The 24,351-nt window shown below is 55.9% G+C and overlaps 7 protein-coding genes across 7 annotated transcripts; 5 read left to right on the top strand and 2 right to left on the bottom strand.

The window, feature by feature from the left end:
- Nucleotides 1–1,529: 1,529 nt before the first annotated feature.
- On the top strand, nucleotides 1,530–1,955 carry INS49_015069 (uncharacterized protein; the record flags this gene model as incomplete). The annotated part of the gene is made up of 1 exon (XM_043175755.1): nucleotides 1,530–1,955. The coding sequence occupies one exon, from the start codon at nucleotides 1,530–1,532 to the stop codon at nucleotides 1,953–1,955; it is 426 nt and encodes a 141-aa protein (XP_043020712.1).
- Nucleotides 1,956–3,407: 1,452 nt separating this feature from the next.
- INS49_015070 (uncharacterized protein) lies at nucleotides 3,408–3,920 on the top strand (the record flags this gene model as incomplete). Its single annotated transcript, XM_043175756.1, has 1 exon — nucleotides 3,408–3,920. One exon carries the CDS (start codon nucleotides 3,408–3,410, stop codon nucleotides 3,918–3,920), a length of 513 nt encoding a protein of 170 aa, XP_043020713.1.
- A 2,316-nt stretch (nucleotides 3,921–6,236) lies between these two features.
- Nucleotides 6,237–6,838, top strand: INS49_015071 (uncharacterized protein; the record flags this gene model as incomplete). Its single annotated transcript, XM_043175757.1, has 2 exons — nucleotides 6,237–6,576; nucleotides 6,651–6,838. The coding sequence occupies 2 exons, from the start codon at nucleotides 6,237–6,239 to the stop codon at nucleotides 6,836–6,838; spliced, it is 528 nt and encodes a 175-aa protein (XP_043020714.1).
- Nucleotides 6,839–13,298: 6,460 nt separating this feature from the next.
- INS49_015072 (uncharacterized protein) lies at nucleotides 13,299–13,882 on the top strand (the record flags this gene model as incomplete). The annotated part of the gene is made up of 2 exons (XM_043175758.1): nucleotides 13,299–13,310; nucleotides 13,580–13,882. The coding sequence occupies 2 exons, from the start codon at nucleotides 13,299–13,301 to the stop codon at nucleotides 13,880–13,882; spliced, it is 315 nt and encodes a 104-aa protein (XP_043020715.1).
- An 898-nt stretch (nucleotides 13,883–14,780) lies between these two features.
- On the bottom strand, nucleotides 14,781–15,392 carry INS49_015073 (uncharacterized protein; the record flags this gene model as incomplete). Its single annotated transcript, XM_043175759.1, has 1 exon — nucleotides 14,781–15,392. One exon carries the CDS (start codon nucleotides 15,390–15,392, stop codon nucleotides 14,781–14,783), a length of 612 nt encoding a protein of 203 aa, XP_043020716.1.
- Nucleotides 15,393–16,071: 679 nt separating this feature from the next.
- On the bottom strand, nucleotides 16,072–17,760 carry INS49_015074 (uncharacterized protein; the record flags this gene model as incomplete). The annotated part of the gene is made up of 1 exon (XM_043175760.1): nucleotides 16,072–17,760. One exon carries the CDS (start codon nucleotides 17,758–17,760, stop codon nucleotides 16,072–16,074), a length of 1,689 nt encoding a protein of 562 aa, XP_043020717.1.
- Nucleotides 17,761–20,002: 2,242 nt separating this feature from the next.
- INS49_015075 (uncharacterized protein) lies at nucleotides 20,003–22,622 on the top strand (the record flags this gene model as incomplete). The annotated part of the gene is made up of 2 exons (XM_043175761.1): nucleotides 20,003–20,307; nucleotides 20,372–22,622. The coding sequence occupies 2 exons, from the start codon at nucleotides 20,003–20,005 to the stop codon at nucleotides 22,620–22,622; spliced, it is 2,556 nt and encodes an 851-aa protein (XP_043020718.1).
- Between the last annotated feature and the right edge of the window lie 1,729 nt (nucleotides 22,623–24,351).

Here is a 24,351-nt window from a genome sequence, read left to right on the forward strand (position 1 = left end):
TAGGTGCGGCAGGATATGTGGGATGGGGCGTCTGGCGCCTACATGGCACAAGCCACATCGCGTGTTCAGCCCTCCTCCTTTCAGGTCCCGGCGGTACAGCATTATCACGTACTACCCAGGCACTCTAACCAGAAGCGACCCGCGATCTGCCGCGGGTCCATCTCTCTCTATCTATCCCTCTCCCTCTCCCTCTCCCTCACTCTCTCTTGCCGACCTGACTGACAGGGGCCTCGTGTTCAGATCAGATCGGGAGCGGACCTTTGGCGCTTACATTCTGCCTGGATCTAGCAATTCAGGGTCATCTCGAATTGCTATCTTTAGGGCGCATCTGAGGCCCCGAGCATCTCGTGGTGTCTCACATCCTGTGGCTCCCAGATGTCTCATGTTGAAGTTCGGACATCAGAATCCCACGAGTTCGCCTTCCTCCCAACGTTCCGCAACGTACAAGAAACCACGAGAAAGCCACGTGTAGAAGGCCACAGTGGCATTCTGGTTGGACAGTGGCGGCCAATTATTGCAGCCCGGCTCTGCAATGTTGCGAGTAGATGCAAAAGTTTGGTACCGATGGGATGGAAGGGTGGCGGGAAGGCGTTGTAGTGTGCTCCACACAAGCACATGGCTACCGCGAAATAAGGCCCGCGGGAAGAGGGGGGGCTTTTTGCTACCGGCAAAACGGGATTTGCTCATGATCTGGCGGCCTTATACAAATGATCTTCGACATGGTCTCTTTGAAAGGACTCGTATAAATACTCACCGAGTCTCTCCGTCCAAGCCATGCGCATGGCATTCTTGTGCCCAGCAGGGAGTCGACAACGTCGCAAGAATAAGCAAGTCCGACACGGAATCACTGCCATTAAGGAAGAGCTAAGTCCGTGGACACACAAGAACTCGAGAACATAGGGGGACCGGCTGACTTTTGCCCCAGGATATATTCGTCCGAAAGCCTCACAGGGCAAAGGATCAAGCCAGGCACACGCCCTCTCCTGATCTCTCATCCAGATCGTCCCACCTCCACCACAGGGGCAGACTAGTCACCAGACTGAAAGATATATAATATCAGCCTAGCCTCTTCTCCCACACCAGATCTCCTCCTCTTGCAGCCGTTGCTCAATCTGACAGCTGCACCGGCCCACCATCCTGCAAGCTCCCCTGTCTCGGCTAGGTACGTCCCCTCTCGCCCATGTGTGTGAAAACAGACGTTGACTTGATGCAGGTCCTCGGAAGCAGCCGCTCTCACGGTCCTGCCAGTGTCTAGCATCACTTCGGTCAGCTTGGGCCTCACTCGCCATAGTCGTCAGAGGACCACGCCAGAGTGCCTCAGCCACACACCCATCCGCCCACCCACCCCGCGTCGACACGCCACTCGAGAGGTTTCGAGGTCGAGACCTTCAGGGGCTCCAAGGTTTCCGATTGAGACCTCGCCGGCGCCACAGAGGCGGCTACGATCCCGCCTGGATATCAACAACACACCCCTTGGAATACTTCAGTCCCAGTCGTCGCACCAGCTCTGCCCGGGGCACACGGCAGCCATGTGTATCTACTACTACCTCCATCACCACCACAGTGCCCCATGCACGAGGGACATCGAGTTTGTCATACACTATGTCTTCTGCCCGGCCGCCACGCTCGACGAGACGTTCCAGACCTGGTCCGCCTGCCCGGACACGTCCTACTTTGACGAGCAGAGCGGCAGCCTGGGAATCGACTTCAACAACCCGTGCGCCAGTGGCGGGTGCCTGGCCAGCCCGAAGTGCAGCCGGGGCGCGTGCCGGCTGGAGGAGCTGAACGGGCTCTGGGTCTGCTGCCGCTGCGGCTTGGGCGGCAACACCTACCCGGTCTGCTACCATCCGATGAAGAAGAGCCCAGACTCGCTCTGCTATCACAAGTGCTGCCTGGGGTGCGAGCCGGATGTGGCCGCGGGTCCTGGGGCAGGAGGAGCTGGACCCGGCCGGTGACGTATCGAATCCTTTTTGGACTTTTTTTTCCTTTTCCTTTTTTCTTCTTTCGGTTCTACCGGGTATCGAGGCATCACTTTTGTCATCTCGGGGCTGCTGTACGATTGGGGCAACAGAAGCGAGTCGGGCCGGGCCAGAAGCAAGCACACACGAGGCAGTCAGTGGTGGAGCCTTTTTCTTTTCTCTGGGTTGCCATCTTTGTGTTTTTGATTTTGATTTTTTTATTTTTTTTTTTGTTGCGGAAGACAAAGGGCCCACATCTGCGGGCTGGAGATCTGTGGGAGAGATATTACGCACATGCTTGGCTGTTCGATCTCTGTTGGGATCGGAAGGGTTTCTTTTTCGATTCGGCATCGGGCTGCAAGATCTCGTAAGCGAGATCCTGTGGGCTGAAAAAAGTAAACTCGCAAGCCAGGGTCCTACAAGGGAGTGCAGCAGGGCAGGAGGTCAGCTGAACAGCACATGTTTGTGCCACACGAGGCCAGGACCCTGACATTCCAATGAGCAACACCAGCACGGCCAAGTGGCTTCGGCTTGGGTGGGGTACCCTCATAGACTATTCGATGAGGCTGTGAGAGCCATTGGGAATTTTGGGAGGCTAGGCGGTACGGGCCACACGGGCGGGACTCGGGAGGTGGGCAAGGTGGGCCACCCAAGCAGATGGGAACAACTAAAGCAAAATGTTTCTGTACAACCCTCAACCATACGGATCCGGCTCCGTGGGAACCACCCTTCCCTCGCCTTGAGGCGTCTGTCACCCGCGAAGATCACCGCGTGGCCCCACACCCCCCCTCCTCGCCCCAATATCCCGTCGCAACCTCTTCTCCTTTGTGCCGAATCGAGTCCACGCCCAGACGGTCGGGACATGTCCAACAGTGGCCCGGCTGGAAAGAAGGAATTCCAAATTGGCTTGGCCAATCCGATGACACGAGACGTCGAGAAACATCGACGGTCCTCGACGACGTGCCCTCGTCATCTATTGATCGCCCACCCCTGGCACTTGTTGAGATCCCATCCCACTCCGGCTGGAAGCGAGAGCCGCTGACGAGCAATGACACGACGGAAGCTGAAGGTGCTTATATGCGGAGACCCAGCGGCGGTCTCAGCTAGCTGACCGGTATGACCACGACATATAAAATCGCCCTGTCGTCGATACCCGGCCTGGTGGTTTGGGATGGCATCCTATCGCATCAGACGATCAGAGCAACCCCTTCCACATCCCGGCGACTCCCAGCTCAACCTCAACGGACAGAAACTTTCATATTTAAGGGCTTGCTCCCAGGAAACACCAACTACAGACCACCAGGGACCGATTCCACTCGCAGAGCACCTTGGATCGTTCCATCACCGTCGTGACACAAGTCCGGCCCACGTCAGCATCGAATCTACCTCTCCAACACCGGCAAGCACGGAGATCTACAGTTCCTCAAAGGGTTCACGAGACTTGAGACCATGTGTCACCAAATCACCTACACTCTGCCGTGCGAGCACACGCGGACAGACATCGTCTACTGCGCCGACGCCCCGGCCGAGTCGTCCAAGTCGTCATCGTCAGGTGGCTCGTCATCAAAGTCCTCAAAGAAGGACAGCGGCAAGAAGCACCACAGCAGCAGCAGCAAGGGCAAGGAGAAGGAAAAGAAGGGCAGCAGCAGCAAGTCATCGTCGTCCTCGTCCTCGTCCTCCAGGCGCAAGCCGTGCCGCAACCTCACGGCGCAGTCGATCGCGTACCCGATGCCGCCCAGCTTCGAGGGCAGCCCGGCGACGGCGGCGAGCAGCCCGCTGCTGCCCAAGTGCCCGCTCCCCAACTGCCCGTTCGAGCAGCGCAACCGGTGCTGGAACTGCTGCTGGTGCGGCAAGAGCTTCAACGAGTACGGCCGCTGCAGCTGCATCATGATCGTCGACGGGAACAAGGTGTGGTGCGAGCACATCTGCTGCGAGACTTGCACCCCGGCCGGGCCGATGTGATTGGGGGGGGGGGGGGGGGTGGGCTGGCGCACGGGGAGGAAGCGGGTCAAGGGATGGGGGATGGGGGATGGCAGCTTTGATGGGAAAGAGTACTAATTTTCCAGGATTTTCTATTTCATTTTCTTCTTCTTCTATCCTTTTTCTTTTCTTGGGCAAGGAAGGAGTATCGGGAGGGAGTCTTGGTGTCAAGGCGTTTGTGTGCCCGGAGGCCTTTTAGGGTTTGCTTGTTCGCGAAAGACCAACAGGGCACGCTTTGCTGCACACATATATGGGCTACGGATGGGGGAGGTATGGGGGTCACAAGAGGTTGGGGGCCGGAATGGTGGCGTTCACACGGAACTGATGTATGTATGACCTGACTTAGAAGAGGGCTATGATGGAGCAGGGCATCTCTTAGTGTCGATGATGAGAAAACATTCGATGGTGATCATCTTGGATTGTGAACAAGGCCCCAAATAGACGTGATGATGATGTCGAGCACAAGATCCTCCAGGTCCGTGGCACTCCGTGGCGTGTCGATAGTATTGAAACTCTGGGAGAATGTGCGACACTGTGACCAAAAGGGGGCTTGCCTGTGACGAATCCATGGCCGTTTGAGGCACGAGCGCCGCGGTGCAGAGATCGCGAGTCCTCTTTGGGCCGTGTCGAAGAGCAAAGAATGCGGCTCCAGGGATCCCGAATGCCTGGGACCTGAAGACGTTGGACCCGGGGATTCTCATTGGCCGGGGGGGACAGAGCTTGCCGATGGCCCTGGGATATCGCCTGCATGCACGACACAGATCGGATCTGCGAGACGCATGCAGTCAGATTCAGATCTGGGTTGCGTCCATAAATAGCTAGGGGGGAAAAGATACATGCAATGCACCTCGGTGGAGATCGAAACGGTGCTGGACAATGCCATCCCATCAATGGGCTCCGACCGCTGTGCGCCCTGTTTGTTGTTGCCTGGCTGACCTCACCATCCTTAATTTCCAGGTCGCCTCATTTTTTCTTTTCTTTTTTTTCCCTTGTTATGCTTCGGTCCGTTGGTCAACCTCGTTCGCCTTTCCTTGGTCTGGTCGATACAGGGGCTGGCCGGTGTGTGGGAACCCCAGCACAACACAAGTACTCAGGTACCTACCCGGAATGTGTCGGAAAATGACCTGTCCCTTGTCTCGTGTAACCTCAACAGAAAAAAAGTAAACTGCACCGACAATATTCGGAGACCCACGTTGAGTGTCCGAAGACAAAAGAGACAGCCGGATACAAGATACAAAGAGGGCTATGACCTCAGCCGTCTGACATCACCCACCCCCTCGAGGATTCATCCTCCCGGTCCAGGGCTCACGTGGGGCCCCGAGAGACCGGTGTGAGATTCCTGTCAAACCTGTTGCAAACCAGATAAGCGAGAGCCTCGAGGGCTGCATGTGGAGCCTGGTCTTCCACGAGCCTGGGTGCCGGGTGGATACTGCAGCACGCCCGTGCTCTCGGCCTGGTGCCGTGTGACCGCATGGCTGGGCGAGCTGAAAGGGTGTGTAAGAGACCCTCGTGCAAGACTGCGAGCGGTGGTTGCACCGGTCAAGCCGGGAGAGAGGGCCTCATGAGCCCTCGGTCGCACGACGGCAGCCTGCTGCTCGACTCCAGGCCCCCAGATGTTGCATCGGAAACAGTGCAACATCAGGCAATCTGCCACAGCCTGGTCAAGCAGCAGCTGTTGTGCACGCTTCTGTGCCAGATCTCTCGACTTGCCGCATCTCGTACGCCGTGCGGAACTTTTAATTGTCGGTTGCGGGTAACTCAGTGCTGAGTCCCGAAACACCAAATCTGAGAATGGTTTCGTGTCTCGTGTTTCTCCACCGCGGATGCCGCCTTTGGACCTCGAGGACAGAGTCGAGAGCAGCGCCGCGCTCGCTCACATGTAGATCTCTCATGACAGGAACGGTCCATCTCCCATGCAGCCTGGCTTCTCCCAGAGACGTGACCAATTGCCGTCTTGGCCCCAGATTGCGATCCAATTAAGCTATCCGGCTGCCGTTGATGAGCAGTCTCGACGCCAAATTGCAAGACCCGGGGCCTGATTGGCATCTAGTACGCTCGAAGGGGATTTATTAGACGAAAGAATGTGTTGATCACCACGTACGAGCATGTCTGGGAGGGAAAGCATGTGCTCCTTCCTGGCGACTGATCGAGTTATAAAGAGGCCATGGCGGCCAGCACATCTCAAGAGGGCGAGATTCCTGAGGAGCACCCTGATTCAACGGGATTCCGGGAGACAGACAGGTGTTCCGGGAAGTAATCAACATCTTTGTGGAATTCTCGATCCTACTTCTCAACGAGATGTGCGTTGGTCACCCCAAAAGGCACCCGTGCCAACACACCTCGGTGACTTACAACCACTGCGTGGCCGCCCATTTCGATGGAGCAACCCGAGTCACCACTCCTTGCCACAACACCACGTACGCAGCGCCCATAGACACCGAGTCCAAGTGTACCAACCAGCTCTGCTTCTTCGAAGAGCTCGGCGGGAGCTGGATATGTTGCAAGTGCGGGAACGGCCCCAACTACGTGGGCTGGTGTACGTACGACAACCCGAGAACAGAGGTCAACGCCATTACGCAGCAGGTAGAGCAAGTCACGAAGTGTGATCACTGCTGCTGCTGGAATTGTACCCCGTACTGTGAGTCAACGGCCAGATGTAGCACGACTGCCTGTCACAATGAATTCGAAAAGACTGACACACTGCCCTTTCAGCGACTTCGGGCCAGGGCGGCTCAAGTCATGGTGGCTCATCAAAGCGCGGCGGCTCGTCAAAGCACAAGCATCACAAGTCGTCCAAGCATGGCGGATCCTCGAGCCAGGGCTATCAGTGGATCGAGATGGACTATAGTTCGAAAGGAGGCTCTTCTGGCCACAAGAAGAGGAAGCACAAGGAGAAATGAGGACGCCGTAACTTCAGAAGCGGCTGAAAGTTGGACACTGTGATTTGATGTACTCGAACGTATAGTTGGAATGGGCACCAGAGCCTCTCGGCGATGCCGTTTCCTAATAGTAATCTCTCTTTCTCGACACTGGTCACTTAACCAGGTAGGAACCATTGCTCAACAGCTTTGCATATTGAGCAATTAATACGATTAACGCAACAAATAGTACAGCACGTTTTCTAAGGCACACGAGAGGAAAACGTATTTGTATATAGCATATTACTCTCCAATGAATACGGCAAGGTTCAACTTCCACACAATTTCTCTCAACATATTGTTTGCTCATTCACATATGTCATCAACTAGGCGACTTTAGAAAAATGTGAGAGCAACATTCTGGGGACGTGTTGCTCGGGGAATCTAGGTATTAAAATTTCAACCAAAACACCAAGGTATGCCATTGAATCTGAGCATCCACTTGCAAGCAGAAAGTAAACAGCAACACCGCGAAGTGAGCAATCGGTCAGAATTCCAAGGCTCCAAGGCAAGAAAGAGGCTGTCAATATATCATAAACACAACAAACCACACCCAAAGCCAAAGCCAAAGAGCATCGCATCGAAAATACGGACAGCCTCTACCAGATTACCCTGGAGATTACATGACAGTATTACTCTGATAATATTTTTTTTTTCCCACCAAGATGTGCAATGCATACTACTACGAATACAGTTGCGGACATGTCATAATCTAGTGGAACTTTTGCGGTCACGCGCTGTATGATCCTGCGACAAATACAAGCAGCACTTGTGGCCATCCTAGATATCCTCGCGGCAACACTCAGAGAATGGGGAAGTGCCCCATAGCTGGTGTCCCTGGACTGGAAAACAATGGACGCGCTGTCGCTGTCAAGCTTCCCCCAACACCCTGGCCGATTGCAGGGGCTATGTCCAGAGACAGGGCGCTCAGGATCCGGAGATGTGCATGCACTCAATGGGTGGAGCGTGTGAGTACTTGTAAGGTAATATGTTTCTGCTTTCACAGAACCGGTGGAGCTGTGACTCCCGGGCATGCTGACAGCTACAGATGAAGACGACGATAATGCCCCGTCTGGCGACGGAGTCAGCGGAGGCAATGGGCGCAGGGGACACCACGAAGGACAGGGAAGACGTTCTCGGCAACACAAAAATGGCGGGAGCGGGTTGGCATGGGTCGCGGAAGCTTCTTCGAGCGGGAAATACTATTGCTGATTGTGGACAGCGAGATTTCCTCTTTGAGATCTATTTTTATTGCGAGGGAAAAGCGAGGATGTGACAGGATGGACGAGACGTTGAATTTTGAGTAGGGAAGGATTTGATACGCGTTACTTTAGCATTTTAATTCTGAATCGATGACTTTCTGCACTGCCAGACAAGGTTCCGATCCGGTAGAGAGTTGTGTGGGTTTACCTAACGAGAGACTTCACAGAAGTGAGATAATCACCTACAGCTACGCGTCAATAAATCTCACAAGTCCTCAAATTGTGTGAGCCACTGATGCAGGTGATTTCAGATACAAGAACCACTCTTTGCAGGTAATGGTGTCCCACACGCTCTGCAGTATCATCGACCATGTTGATTTGAAATTGTCTGGTTGAGTGCAGAGTAGGCCGAGCAGACTTAAGGAGCACACCGGAGCGACGCTGACTTGAACCACTACTTGAAGATTTCTAGGCAGTCACCCGCGTTACATAAAGCGAGTTCGATATTTTCCATGTGGTGAGGCTGACTCAGACTACTATACTCACGGATAAGCAGCGGTTGGAAAGTCCGTGACGGAGTAAGTTCAAAGGAAGGAAGTGCCCCGACCACACTCGGCCGCCACCTGCAGACTCCTATATTCTACCATATAAACTCAATTCGCACACTTGGAGCCACACCCAACGGTCTCCTACTGACTGTTACGCATCTACAGGGTTATAGTAGGCCGAGGAACACTTGTCCATTGTGAACGAGATGAGACCTTCATCGTGGAGACAGATTGCTTGGTGCGAGAAGGGAGAAGCTCAATTAGGCTCCGTACAGTGGAAAGATCGAAGGGGTGAGATGGCTGTTGCTATTCGCGCACAATACATACACCCAGCATTGAAGATAATGTCGAGGCTGTTGGTTTCGTTCTGAACACAACTAGGCAGAGGCAGTGACCTTGGCCGATAGGCACAGCGCACTGACCGTCTGGGCGAGTAGTAAAACTCAGACAACATATTTGCTTGTAATGCGGAGCGATGGCTCTGGACTTTGCATATAAGAAGTCGGTTTGTGGGTAACCTGACAGGATCACATGTCATCCCGTGCTCGGGGGCTGAGGTTGTGCCGCTGCGTGTTAGACAGCACTCTAGATCCCCACTATCTGTGAGCACACTCCTTGTGCGACTATTCGTGGACTGAGGACACCTTCCACAGCCATCAAGCCAGAATCCCCTCCCTAAAACAGCGGGAGAATATCTCACATGTATGACAACGCCTCTGCATATCTTAGTAATGCGTCAAGATTACCCAGCCGACAACCACGAAGACCAGCTGCGGCCAAGTCGCACCGTGAATACCGTTCCCATGCTTGCATTAGTGTTTATGACAGGAAAGGTGTGATACTTGGTCGTAGCATGGTGATTCGCGTAGACGGCCGCCGGGGGGATGCAAACTGTCCGAACGAGCTCCTGTCGGTCTTGATGGGGGCGGGCGGGGAGACGGAGCAGGACAATCCGCTGTTGATGGCTCATTTCTGCTGTTCATTTTCTCGTGCTTGCTTATGCAACCTAGGAAGCAATGCGGCCGATTTGACAGGGCGTAAAACGGCTGTGCTTTTGCTGGTTTATGTCAAAGGACTGGCTGTTGGAGGAAGTCTGGTTCTAATTTGCACGAATAATTTTGCGTCTCGCGCAGCCGAACCGCGGCCCAGACCAATGGTACCTCGGGGGACAGGTACGCACAGTCAAATAGATTCTCATGCCTGGTAAAGGATGATCATGTTCTGACGGGTTGGAACGACAGTGGCTGGAGTGGGCATGATCGAGATACGGCAGTGGCTGTCCATCTACCCGCTCCAGGACTGACCCGGTTGGGCTCTTGCAGATCTCACGCCTGTCATATCATCGGCGTGTTATGGTCCATTGAGCAACGTGCCACAAGATCGGTTGAAAGCGGATTGAGTTTGCCTGGCAGGGAAGCTAAAGAACCGAATTCACAAAACTGCACAACGCGTAGGACCGCCATCCCGCTGCGCTTTGCTATCCCCGTTGCTGGCTGGAGGTGGCCTTGTGCAGCAGGACGTGAATTGGACTCTGGAGACAGGCTCGGGCGTCCATGCTCAATCACACTGCAGATGGCACGGTTGCTCGCTTTGACCGTGACGGGCGAAAGGATGCCCGCCTCAGAAGATCTAGAACGTGTTGAAGGAGTTGGCTGGGAGGGCAGCAAGGCTGGCTGGAAGAACTGGTGTCGTCGCAATGTACTGCCTCAGACGGGCTTACGGTGGGAAAAGAGAGGACAAATTATCGCCCACATTACACGTTGGCTTGCAGGACAGAGTGTGCGTGAGGTGGGCGCAAGATTGAGGCAGGAGCTTGCATGCAGAGGCGCCTGTGACGGATCGCACGAGAGACAAATCGACTGGTAGCTCCCGGCGGGTGGCTGGCCCACCTGTGTGGGCACTTGTGGTGGCTAGTAGCTACGGTACATTACAGTAGCACACCCTCACACGTGTGAGGCGGAAACATTGATGTTTGTCGTGGTATGATTGTCGAGTACCGGTCGAGAGGGGTTGTGCCCTGTGGTCTGTTCCCGCTTGGGCTGTGTTGTTTGCACTCGAGTACGACGCTGATGGTACATTGTGCTCGGATTCGGGCAGGTTTGCCATGTGCTTCCGCTGTTGTGCGTGCTGTCGTACGCTGCTGCCGCTCGGTGCTTGCTGCTTGGAGCTGCTTGGCTTGCTGCGGTGCTTGCTGATGAGTGGGACGGCGTGGGCGCCACGTGCTTGTTATGCGAGGCAAGGATCAACGGACGGGGCTGCCCGCCGCCCACGGCCCCCGATGATCAATTGGGTGTAGTCTCGGAGGATTTGGGGAGGGAAAATGGGGCCATCCATCAAGGTGGATTACTGAGAGGGGTGTCTCATCGGGTCGGGTCCGGCGCTTGAGTGTCGAGACCGAGGGACGACGAGGCCGTGCGGCGGGCATGAAGCGGCGGGTGGTGAGCAGGAAGTCCAACGAGTCAAGGTTTGGGGCTACCTGGACCGCGTCAAACTCTCAAGAGCTCCGTTGCAAGCTGTCATCTGTTTCGGTTTCTAGTGTGGTCTGTGCAATAATACCTGAACACTAGCACCGTTACACTACGATGACAATGCTGTTTAGTCCTTGTCAGCTCGACGCAGTGGCATCGGTCAGAGTCAGGTGCTCGCAGCTCAGGGCCTGAGGATTGTGCTCGTCTGATGGAGAGATGGGAGAGGGTGTGGTCATGTTCCATTGGTGAGCTGACAGCGTGCTTCCTTCCGCCTGCGAGATGGGGTTTGAGGAGAAGATGGCGGGTGGCGGGTGGCAGATCGTGCATGCTGATCAAGATAACCTTTGGAGGGAATTGGAAGTGGAAGGGCCCAAATGATGAGCTGCAGGGAAAACCGGAAAACCAGAGTCCAGAGTACAGGCCAGGCTGGGCAGGCCAGGCTGAGAGGCACGGAGAGGCACGGAGCAGCCGTGGCCGGGTCAGCTGCAGGTCTGCAGGCCTGCAGGCCTGCAGGCGAGGCCAGGCTACTGTGTAGACGTCGTTTGATGTGCCTACAGCAGACCTCCTGGGGAGGGGGGGGGGGCGATCTGACCGCGCTCCTGTCTGCCTGTCTGCAGTGTGGCGCTGCAGGTAAGTATTGTTATGTTTTCTCGGCGTGGAGCTCATCGAGTCGAGTCGAGTTGAGCCATTCTGCGAGAACAAAGCTGCCTTCTTTCGATTCCCGTCAGGGGACAAGTATGCAGGAGAGGGCAGAACGGCAGGCAGACTAGGACTAACTGTGCCTCGTCCAAACAGTAGACCAAACCTTGCTAAGCCGTTACCCACTTTGGCCAGTTCAGGTGGCCGTGCAGCTGCCCTGTTGGTTGATATGTATTAAATCGATTGTCTGGTTGACAGATTGATAGGCAGCAGGTACCGTGGTACTGTCGTACGTACACGTGTAGAACGATGATTCCGACCGAGAAACTTGGAAGGCAGATCGCATGCACTTTGCAGCAGGGTCCTGACAGCCTGACAGCATGCCTCCCAAGGTTGTTGGCAGGTGGCAGGCGGCAGGTGCGAGGCGAGGCAAGGCGAGCACGAGTTGAGGAGGAAGGAGCCTGGGAGCATGTGGGAGGCGACAGGGTAGTGTAGAATCTCTGGGCCTCCCTCCGTCGCATCGTGCGGATTGATCCCTGCAGCCACGCGTGGTGGGTGCGACTGACCGGTGCGTGGAGGCAGGGGCATGGGCGGGTACTCAGAAACTACATGTTAAGTCAGTCGTTCTCGGTGGCTATCAGTGTACCCTTCGAGTATCCAGCCCATGTTCCGCCTCCTGAGAAAGGGTCCACAGGCCTGCACAGACTGTGCTGTGGAGCCCTTCAGGGCGCCCAGGTGCAAAGGAGCCTCCCGAGGTCTGTCGAAGGGCCACTTCAGGCCTTGCCTTCAGGCCCCACACAGCCTCTCCGCCCTGCTGGACCTCTTGCGTCTGGCCCAACGCGGAACGCAACCCAACCCGCCTATCCACTGTGGCAGTTGCTCCCTCCCGTCCCCCTCCCCTTCCCTTGTTGTGCGTGCAGCACCACTGCACAACACAACCCAACGCAACCTTAGCCAGGGCCGACCTCCTTAATCGCCTGCACCTGCTAGCGTTCATTCACTTGCCATTATTCTCAAACCACAATCACAGATCCCCACGCCACCTCCGATCCTGTCTTGTCCTCACCGTTTCCCAATTTCCGAACCCATCGAGTCTCCCTCTCCCCTATCCACCCTTCTCCAGACCAGGCCCTCTTTTGGACAGCCCACTGCCTACCTAGATATACACTACCGCCCGGTTCGACCCAGCTCGTATGCCCCATCTTGACCAAGGCGGCTGGGCCTGAACTGATCCGAACTCGACCATAAAGGAGAGAAGAGCCGTCGAGACTTGAAACGCAGGACAAACCCCGTCCATCCGGCCATCCACCCACCCACCCACCTGTCCACCCGTCCAGCCAATCCACCACATCACAACGCCTCTCCCCCGACTCTGACCCTCCACTTCTTTCTCCTTCCTTCAATCTTTGCATTAGCCCTCCGACCCAGTCTCTTCCTCGTCTCGGCACCCTCATCCTTCCCCAGCAGCCAGTGCCCAGAGCAACAGCCGTACACTGCGCCAGACTAAGACTACAGTACATATCATCCCACGCGACTTTGCTGGCCTTGCACGATGCCCACTTCTCTGGAATCCTCTCGCCCAATTATGGCGCCCTCGGTACGTCACCTTCTGGCTCAACTTTCTGCCGATCGTCGCTGGAGCCACTCAGTGAACCATAATTCGTTCTACATAGGCGCAATACTGCGCTTGCCCGTAACCCCCCCCCTGAGCCGCATCTCGTGTATGCCCTCCACAATCCCGCAGTCTCTGTCGCTGTGCCGCCAAGTCGCCGCAAGTGGCATCCTTGTTATTATCTCTTCCTCTCCGGCCAGAATATTCTTTCCATTGCTCTGTAAATTGAACCTCGCTGACGACAACCCCAAAAGTCCCGAGCCTCCGTCCGCTACAGCACCTACTCCATGTCTCCCTCTCTGCACACCACCGACAGCGCCATCGCCGAGATCAGCGATATTGAGAAGGGCCTCACCCGCATGGAGAACAAGGCTCTCACTTCACAGCGCGTCTTCCTCACCGATGACCAGAACGACAGGATGAAGAAGCTGGCCCTCGGTGCCAAGCTCGAGCGCGCCCTCGACCGGAGGATGTCGTCGCAGGACGCCGTCATGCGAAAGCGGACAACCTCGACGGTCAGCCAAAAGAGCATGACCGAGAAGGAGGCAGCGGCATAAATACCTGCCTTTACGAATCGGAACATTGGCCGACGGGATGATGGGCGCTGTTCCGGACAAAGATCAACACGGACCACGGACCACGGATTACGGACCACGGGATTCGGCGACTCGGGATTGAGTCAGCAACACGGGCCCAAAACAGAAATACCCCGGGGAGAGGCTGAGAAGGTAGCCCAGAAGCATTCGCGGAGTTTGGAGTCGGCTTCGTTCGGAGGGGCATCGTCCTGTTTGGCGGAATCGGGATGGACAGAGGTCTCCCGTCTGCTTGTCGCTCATTCATCGCCACCATTAGGGAAGACGGGGTGGTCTGCCATCTCGTCAATCCCATGTACAGGGAGTTGTACAGGGAATCCAGCATTGCATTGCTTTTTAGAAGACAAGTGTGTGGTGGTCATAGTATAACCAGTTATCCTGGGGCTTTTTGGTGGAAGGGGTGCTGCGTCAAACATTCGACCTGGCAAAGCGTTCAAGTCAGGAAGGACAACATTTGTAGTACTTGGAGATTTTCTAAATGACAGCAAGCAAATTGCAATTCCCCAGAACGCAGCAAGGACAGCGAGGCATGCCACATACTCGGACCACTGAATTTGGTGATGCAGCTGGAAAACACCAGCACGCCTTCTGCCGGCATTATCTCACATACAAGCACTGCCGCTGCTATCGAATATAATCAAGGAATAGTTAATGACCCACCCGTAGGACAAGCCCCCTGTGACGCCAAACGCCGTGATGCGCAAAATCCCAGCCGGACGGTTGAGATGGCATGCCAGTCTACCACGTCCCATCTACCTCGATGCGACCACAATCACAACCACCATCACCATCACCCTTTCATCCCTAGCAGCCATGGCCGCGCCTCAAACATGAAAGGCCTCCCACCCCGTGCGCCACCCCTTTACTTGGGCAGCTTGCCCTCGATCTCCTTCAGCAGCTTGGCCAGCTCCCCGTCCTCGCCCTCCATCTCGAGGCCCTTGCCGACCCACTCCCTCGCCTCCTCGTAGCGGCCCATCTCGAACAGGCACTTGCCGCGGCGGTACCAGGCCTTTGGGTTCCCGACCTTCTTGGCCTCGACGCTGCACTCGGCGTCGGCGCCGCCCTCGACCCAGTCGCGCAGCTCCATGTGGGCCTGGGCGCGGTTGGCGAGTAGCATGGCGCTCTCGTCGCGGATGAGGCCCGCCGGCTCCCACGCGGGCCTCGTCAGGGCCATCTGCACGCCCAGGGTGTAGAACTTGATCGCCTCCTGGTATTTCCCCTCCTTGAACGACTTGTTGCCGCTCTCCTTGAGCTTGGTGATGTTGTTGGACCGCTTCGGGTGCACGGGGACCGGCGGCGGGGGGACCACGGCCGGGTGTTCGAGCGACAGGAGCGAGCGGTGGAGCGCGTTCAGGGTCTCGAGCTCCTGCGCCAGGGCGCGCGACGACGTGGACGGGTGCGTGCTGGATATGGCCTTGGACTGGGGGTCCATGTGGAGCGGTAGGAAGGTGAAGGTGTCCTGGTCGGCGGACATTGTGGCGGCGGTCTCTCTGGGTTTCTTTGTGCGCTTGGTGATGGTGGAAGCGAGCTGTCGCAGGTGAGTGGTGAGGCTGGTTTATTACGGGGTTGGCTTATTTCGTGGCGCGTGTGTGCCAGGGAGAGTAGAGTCTAGAGAAAAATTTGCTACTGAAAGGTTTCGGTGTAGTGGAAAATAAAGAAAAGCGAAAGGACGTGGTGGTTGTAAGTTGAATTCGTTCTCTACTGTTGGCGGCGGTGGTGGTCGGCGCGGAAGAGGACAGCTTTGACTGCCTCCAAATGCTTATCGGTGCCGATAAGGGAGCACTGCAAAGCCAACTCGGCTGAATGCGGCTGGCTCCATTCGAACCGGTTCGCTTCAAGGTCTAAGCCTCCCTAGGTTCCCAGGTACCTAGGCAGTTTGAAGCATAGATATGTCTGACTGGACCCTTTTACCTAGGCAGTTTGAAGCATAGATATGTCTGACTGGACCTTTGTCTGACTCTTGAACTCATTTCTCACTTCTCTCCCGATTTCATTCCGTCACAACAACCAGGGGTGTATACAAGCGACAAACGCCCGCCCCCGGTGGCTGCAGGTTCACTCACGCAAGACATCACTACAAAAACACCGATACCATCGAGCCCATGCGAGATATTACGATTAATATGATCACTATATGCCTTGCTTATATGTACTCAGCCTCGGAACACCTTTTTTAATGATTTGGTGAGCGAGAATCCTCCGAAAAGCCAGTCGTTCGCGTGCCTGCCCGCGTAGGTATGCACATTCGTCTGGACGCGCTGCGACGGCGGTTTCCTGCCTTTCGCCTTCTTGGACCTCCCAAACTGCGCGCCTCTGCACATATAGCAGCCAAGGACTTCGAGTAGGTGCCGCTCCTGGTACTTGAAGCAGTTCGCGGCGTCCTCGTTGAGGAGGTCCTTTGCGACCTGCAGGAGCAGCCTCATCAGCACCTCGTCCTGCGTCTCCGCGAGGCTGTGCCAGTCTATCGTCGGCCCGTACACCGACGAATTCATGGCGAACCTGGCGTGTCCGAACAGCCTGCCCGACAAGTCCCTGTCCCGGAGGACGCGCAAACAAAAGTCCTCAAATAAGTTGTTCTTCCTGATGACGTCGAGCGCACACATCAGCGAGTTCGGGTCCGTCACGAGTGACGTGAACGCGTCGCTCTCCCCTGATGCCTTGACCCTTAATACCCGACGGTGATAGTCATTTGCATATCTCAGCGCTTCAAATACGGTGTCCTCGTCGATGGAAGATATCTGGCCCAGCACAAAGGGCCGCTCGTAACCGACCCGCTTGCGCCAGAAGATGTTGACGGTTCCCGAGGTGAGGATACACGGCACGAGTAGGAGGTAGGCCCACCACTGCGTGGCCGTGATCAGGGCGGCCACACCGGCGACGATACCGGTGATGCCGTTGAGGGCGGCGTGGAACTGGATGCTGGATGTGCGGTTACGGAGCATGGAGCTGATCCTGGTCGAACCTTTGACGTAGTTGAGGGCTGCGGCCTGCTGCTTTTTGGCCCGTATGAAGACGTAGGTGGACCACAGCAGGTTGGTGACTCCGAAGATGGCGGGGAACGTGTTTCCGATGTACCCCGTCAGCAGGTTGCTTGCCCGGTAGTTTGCACTGTCGTGGTTCCCATCCATGGCCATGTATGTACCGATACCGACCATAAATGCCGATATTCCCAGTAGAGTGTCACTGCCAATCCTGTCAACCAACTCGGTGCCGCTCTCTCTCGTGTTCATGTCGAGGAAGCAGTCGATGGTACGCAGCATGTTCGGGTTGTCGAGGTACCGCGGCCGCTGGGTCTTGAGGTAGCGGCGCTCCTCCCGCAGGGCGCGCAGGTTGGCCAGACTCAGGCGGCCGTCCTTGATACAGAAGTATATCATGCCGAGGGCGGCAGTACCGCCCAGGCCCATGAGCACGAGGACATGGCGTGGCACGGGGGTCTGGTTCCACACGTTGGCCGCGAAATCACACGCGTTGGCGGCCTCGAGGAACCCGACGGCGCCCAGCAGGCTGTTGCGTAGTTTGGTCTGCTTGTTGGGCTTGAAGCGGCCGCGCCGCGTCTTCTTGAAGTCGAGGCACTCGGCGGCGCCGGGCAGGGGCTGTGAGGCTTGGGGACGGCGGTTGGCGGTGCCGGGGAGGCGCACATCGCGGGTGCTGATGGAACCGGCGGGAACGATCTCATCGTTCCACCCGCCAAACTCGGAGGGCGGGGCGCTGGGAGGGTCGCCGAGCGAGTATATGGACTCTAGCTCGAGCACCCAGCCCTGTGTCCTCTCGTCATAGCTGTCGTTGCTGTCGGCATCGAATTCGTGGTCGATATGGTGGTTGCGCTCGCGATCATCTGCCATGATGGGGCGGGGAAGCGCCTCTTCGGAGGCGGCAAGACGGCAGGTTGGTGTGGACAAACAGACAGGCTGCTTCCAAGCAAAACGGCCGTTTTTCTTTGCACTCGTACCAGATATCTTGATTCGGGTGGTTATTTGTCAGTTGAGGAGGACTGGGAAGGGTAGAGGGGGCTCGGATGGGTGGTGGGAACGAGTGAATCGATGCTGGTAGAGGATGAGGTTGAGCAGGAGGAGGAGGAGGTAGTGAAAGTGGTGGCTTGTAAGGCAGAGAGTAAAATACCAACCAGACGTAGGACTAAACGTAGGACCAGACTGACGGGACAGACCAAGGTAGACTACGGATAGTATAGTCTACTCTAAGACAGCGAAGAGCGAGAGAAGTCCGGGGAAAGCAAGATAAAGTCGGTCGTGGGGCCGGCCGACTAAGTTGCGCAGACAGCTAGCACTGCGTAGCACGGTGGCCCTCTGTCCAGCCTTAGAGCATCGAAAAAAAAACGGTCAACTGGTCTGCCGTCCCCACGCTTCCTCCACTCTGTGCACCTGTGGGCAGCCAGCCTGTGGGCGGGCCCCGTACTGTGGCCCCAGCCTGGAGTCTTGGTCAATCCAGTTTTGTCTTTTCTCTCGCCTTTTTTGCCCTGCACGGGCATGGGCACGGGCACGGGCAGGCAGGCATGGCCAGACGGCTGGACATCGGGGTGGGGGCCGATCCTCATCCAGCATGAGCACCGTGGCTGCATGCTGTGCCATGTAGACGACCTCGATAGGGCTCACCAGCCTGGCACGAGACTGATCGACTTACTGAACGAGGCATACTCTCTGGCGGTCTCTGACGACGGACTCAGCCGACTTCACCCGCCTGGAGTCTTTGTTGTTCTTTCGCGTCGTCGCTATTTGCTCGCCCAATCAGCGGCCGTCTTTCTTCGCCTATCCTTGGCGTCGGAAGCCTCCCTGCTCGTCGCCTTCTTGGCTGTTCCCACCATGCCACAGCTGTGGATGGCCTCATCCTAGGCTCTCAGGTCGGTCGTGACTCGTTCTACCGTTCTACATACTTGTTGCATCTTGCGTGCTGACCAAGCAGTCGCTGTGTGTCCAAGGAAGACGTCGAAGGCAGACCTGAGCACAGCTCTGCAACGGTGCTGGCCGTTGAACGGCGTCCTCTTTGAACACACGGGCTCGCCGCCGACGCCGAAGCCAACGCCAATGCCTAGCTTTTTCCGTGGTGCTACTTTAGAGTCGGTCCGCCCAGGCAGGTGGTAGGCACGCTTGGCAGGCAGGGCTGGTTGATAGGGATAGTCTGGGCACAGCACAGCTCGCAGGGATCGCAAATGTCGCGTTTCGACAGCCAGACAGATTTGACCACTACGCCCTTGTTGCGCGACAGTCTTTGGCGCGACAATCTCATACTCCGTACATATGTGTCCTGAAATACACCTTTGTGAGTGAACAGGAGATGGGGGTGTCCATACTGATATACGCACGGAAGTGTCCCTGCGCTAACCTTCCCTCGAGATCCCTGCGAGGGTTGTTTACGCAGGACTGCGTGCTACTGGGTGCGAACATTTCAGAATGCCCCACCACTCACTGCCCGTCACCCTCAACTGCCGGGCGTGTGGGCGGCCCGGTCCCGGTAAACCAAGACAACTTTGTCGTCGATGACACGAGCTTCCATGACCTTCGTGGCGGTCCTTCATGGTGACGACATGCAGCGTCGTCATGTTCATGTGTGCGGCTCCGTTGTGCCATGTAATGCCATGTCGTGCCATTCCTCAAGCTCAAGCAGGCTCGGTGCCGATGCCATTGCCCTTGAGCTCACCATCCGGTATGTCGGGCTTCAGATAGAGTGCCGGAGATCGAGTTGCGTCTCGCCCCGGATCTGCTGAGATCCGGGCTCCAACCTTTTGCTGTCTAGATCGGCTGCACCGCCCGCCTCTCCACTCGGGCTCGGGGCACGTCCTCTGTCACAGCGCCGAGGCTCTTGCAATGCAACCGCATCGGATTCGGACTCTGTAGCAGCCCGGTTGGCATCGTGAAGCCTCATTGATACCTTGAGCAGCGTCGAGCAGCATGGCTTACAAAATGCATTTACTATCTTTATCAGAACGCTCTGAAGGATGTCAATTATCGTGATTTCTTAGCATCTTAGCATCAACTCTATCTCTATTTTCGCTGTCGTGGTCCTCTTTTCTAACTTTGACATTTCTTGTCTTGTCCCAAGGACGGCCTCTTCTCCGAAACCTAATCTGTCATGGCCCAAGGCAAGGGCTTTAAAATCATCATTGCCGGAGGCGGTATTGCCGGCCTAACGTTGGCAGCCATCCTTGAGAAATTCGATATTGACTATATCCTGCTCGAATCGCATGGAGATATCGCTCCTGAAGTCGGTGCAAGTATCGGCTTGTTCCCCAATGGGCTACGCATCCTCGACCAGATCGGGTGCTACGAGGCCATCAGGGCATTGCCTGAGACCGATGTCAGGCATACGCGTGTCGCCGACGAAAATGGCAGAACAATAGCCCAAAGGACAGACCCCATGCCTCACTTGGAACAGAGGTAAGCGGCTGTACTTTCTGCATTGCTGTATTTGTGTCCTGTTTTGCTAACCCCTTGCCCTTAGGCTGGGATATCGGAGCATTTTCTTTGATCGCCAGTGGTTATTGAGAATCCTCTACGACCACCTGGCCCACAAGGACAGGGTCAAGCTCAACAAGAAGGTGTCCCAGATCAAGCTCGTCCCCGGCGGTGTCGAGGTCCTTACCAAGGACGGCGACAATTTCAAGGGCAGCATTGTTGTCGGTGCCGATGGGATCTACAGCACCGTCAGGGCAGAGATGTTTCGCCTTGCCGGCGAGCTCCAGCCCGACTACCTTGACCAAGAGGAGCTGGACAAGGTACCCTGTTACTACAAGTGCAGCTTTGGCATCGCAAAGGACGTACCGAACTGGAACTATGAACATATGTACATGGTTCAGTCAGAAGGTGCTTCCCAGATGCTCATCTCGGGACCTGAGGGCAGGCTTTACTGGTTCTTCTTCAGCCAGCTGCCCGAGACCAAGTACGGCAAGGCCATCCCGAGGTACACCGAGGAGGACGAGGCGCAATTCGTCAAGGAGAACGCTTACCGACCCATCACCGAGACCGTTACGTTCGGCCAGGTGTTCGAGAAACGCATCTCGTCAACCCTTACCCCTTTGCACGAGAAGGTGTTCGAGAAATGGTTCTTTCGCCGCGTCTTCATCCTCGGCGATGCCGCCCACAAGCCGAACCCCATCGGCGGACAAGGAGGCAACAATGCCATCGAGACCCCCGCGTCGCTCGTCAACGTGCTGTTGGAGAAGCGTGACAGTCGAGGAGGCAACCTGGACAACCTGACGGACAAGGAAATCGAAGAAGTCTTCTCGCGGGTCTTGGACATCCGCCATGAGCGAGCCAAGAAGTTTGTGAAAGAGGCACATCAGATGCAGTCGCTCTTTGCCAAGGAGAAGCCCCTACTGTCAACGATTCTGATGCGTCTCGATTCTATCAAGGGCCTGGATCCAGGCATAGACAGGCTGGGATCAATCTGCAGGCCTGCCGTGAGGATAAACAAGCTCCCCATCCCGAAACGCCCGAGGTCGGTCCCGTACGATGACGAGCTCCCGGCGAAACCCATCCACTCCAAGGCCAACTTGTTCGTGAAGCTGCTGGTTGTTGGTGCCATGCTCTTGCTCCTAACCATATCGGCCCTCACCCTTCGTGTTCCCTTCGAGCCGCCCGCGATTTGGGGCCGTGACGGACCACTGGTGGAACGTGTATGGTTCAGCGGCGCACCTGCTCTGAACGAGTTTACCAACTTCCTCGTCTCTGTCTTCTCCCTGCAGGTCGGCGTCCCAGACGTCGGCCCCAAGATACACACGGCCAACTTCTTCCTGGGTCAGCTGACGTCTTATATCCTCATATGGATCATCGAGTCCTACCGCGCTGGCAACAAGGGCACCCTCATCACGCTGCCCATCATCCCTCTGTTCCTTATGCAGTTGCAGGGCATCTTCCGCATGGCACCTCTGTATGTCATCTTCGCCATCTTTGAGGGCTTTGATCTGTCGCCCGGGCGGTTCGTGCGCCCGGCAGTCGCCAAGTCTCTGATTCCCGCGCTGGTGCTCGGATACATCATTCCGACAACCTTGATGATCCTACCCACGCCCAACGTCCACGTCCTACAGACCTACGTCGCAGTCTGGCAGCCGTCTCCCGCGTTTGTCGCCGTTCTCGTCTCGTTGTTTTCTAGGGTGGTTGGCTGGTGGGACCGCCTTGGGGCGCAGAAGAAGAAGGAGAACAGTGACAAGGCCATCGAAGCTGCAAAGGTGAGCGAGAATTCAAAGGAAGGCAAAGATTCACGAAAGAGCAGGGCCGCTCGGGAGAAACAGCACATGGAGGACCCCAACGTGCCGATCGAGCAGACCCTGGAGCGCTACAAGAACCCGGACCTCCCGATCCTCCAGGCCGCCTACTCAGTGCTGTTCTGGCTGCAGGCGGCCGCCCACATCTCCACATTCATCTACACCTACCACCACCCGGATCTCACCATCTCGGAGCTCTTCTTCGGCCTGCAGGATCCCTTCGCCGCGGACTGGGGCATCACCGACCCCGTCGCCGCGATGCTGGCCTTCCTGCAGTACGACATGGTCGTCTCGGCCACCGCGCTGATCGTCTACGAGCTCTTCTCCGTCTGGAAGCTGCGCCAGATGGGCTACGTGACCACCCGCCGCGCCGCCGTCGCCGTCTTGGGCGTCGCCGCTGGCCAGCTTACTGTTGGGCCCGGGGCCACCTGGGCGGCGCTGTGGTCCTGGCGTGAAAACGTCTTGGCCAACGTGGTGCCGGTGAGGTGATGATCACCCGTATATTATTTGGTTCATGAGCCGGCTACTGTGACGGTTTTGGCTTTGCATGGCGTGACATGACGTGGGCTCATCAGCCGTGGTAGCGGGCATCACCCTGCAGTCGGGGGCTGGGCTTGCGGTCTGAGCACCTAGACCGTAGGGTCCTTGGTATGAACTGTTTCTTTCGTGGCATCTCTTTACTTCGCGGGCTCTTATTGGCCATTCAATTCGTTCGGCATATATTTTGGGCTGCCCACTGGTCTGGGAGCTGACCTGGAAATACGGATCTGGAAATGTGGGGATTGTAACATATTGAGTAGGACAAATGTCGGATCATTGGAGGCATTTATACTGTGTAATATATATCCTTGGAGAAGCGTGATTATAACCCATGGTCCTTGCGAATGGGGGCACTGTGACGACTGCCTGCCAGCGCAATGGTTTCGTATCAGCTACGAGTTGTTTAGTTATCATCCAGTACCGAGATGCTTGTTTTACGTTGCTAGAATTCTTTCCCGCCTCGAAACAAGTAGCCATGCTTTTTTGAGCCTCATCATGGGGCCAAGGCGCGAGGGCCGGCGTGGCCGTGCTAGGGGTAGTTTGTCTGCATGCGCAAGCATCTTCACCTCCCTGGAACCTGTGTGCTATAGCACGATCCTGTCGCAGTTTGCGCCCATGGAAACTAAAGTGTTTCAATATGGATCCAGGACGAAAATTGTGATTGAGCCTCCCAGCCTGATTGTGGGTGCACTGGAGGATAGATACTAGCTGTTGTGGATGTCTCATGTATGATACCCACACACAAAAAGTTCTTGTATTTTGGGTATAACAATGATTGATTCATTCTTCAGTGTTGAGTAATTTCATTAGAAGGCCTCAGCGCCGGATTGGTCCAAGGCCTCATAAAAATGGAGTGCTGCAAGTACCCTGCGTATCCATCAACCTATACCGCACACGAAATATAGCCACATACATAGTCTATCAGACTTTTTTGATAGTGTCGTATGGAGCAAAATCCACCCAATAGGTTCTTCCATAGATCTCCACTCTTCTGCGCCTGGAGTCTTGTGAAACGACGTGGATCTGCTTGAGCAGGAACTCTACCCACCCTGAGGTGCTAGGCGTGGACACTCAAAACCACTGGTTGAGCCAATCCCTTATTTCAGTTGCTGTGGTGAAGGCTGTGATTTGTCGTTCTGATGATCCTCGTCCTCAAATAGTTTCATGGCTTAGTGCTTGTCCCAGCGTGGTGTGAGCAGAAAGAGTTGGTCCCACACGCGTGTAGAGGTTGAGACGGTCCGACCCGGCGTAGAAGGATTCGCATGCTGGCAATTTTCATACCCGCAATCGACCGACATAACCCACTTGCTTTCCTTTAGCTTTACCACTTGTATTGTGCTAAGTGCTTGAGTCTTTCCAGCTAGTCAGTGTACACTTGAGCTCCACCATTTTGCCCTCCTTCTCGTAGTGGTCAATCCACCATATCTTTGTTGTCGAGACCGCCACGGCGCCCGAGAGGAAGATGCCACAATAGACAGACAGGGGCTCTAGCCCGGCACTCAGCTGCTTGTGCCTTTCATGACTCAGTCCTCGGTGATTTTTCCCGAGAGTCATTACTTCGTGAACTTCGTAACAAACGCCTCCTTGCCTCCCACTTCCTTCGGATCAACATGAACATGCGGTTTGTTTTCCCCGTTGCATAAACTGTGATCAATGCACAAACCACCAACGCAGCAAG

The sequence above is a fragment of the Diaporthe citri genome, assembly GCF_014595645.1.
Source record: "Diaporthe citri strain NFHF-8-4 chromosome Unknown scaffold_8, whole genome shotgun sequence".
NCBI lineage: Eukaryota > Fungi > Ascomycota > Sordariomycetes > Diaporthales > Diaporthaceae > Diaporthe > Diaporthe citri.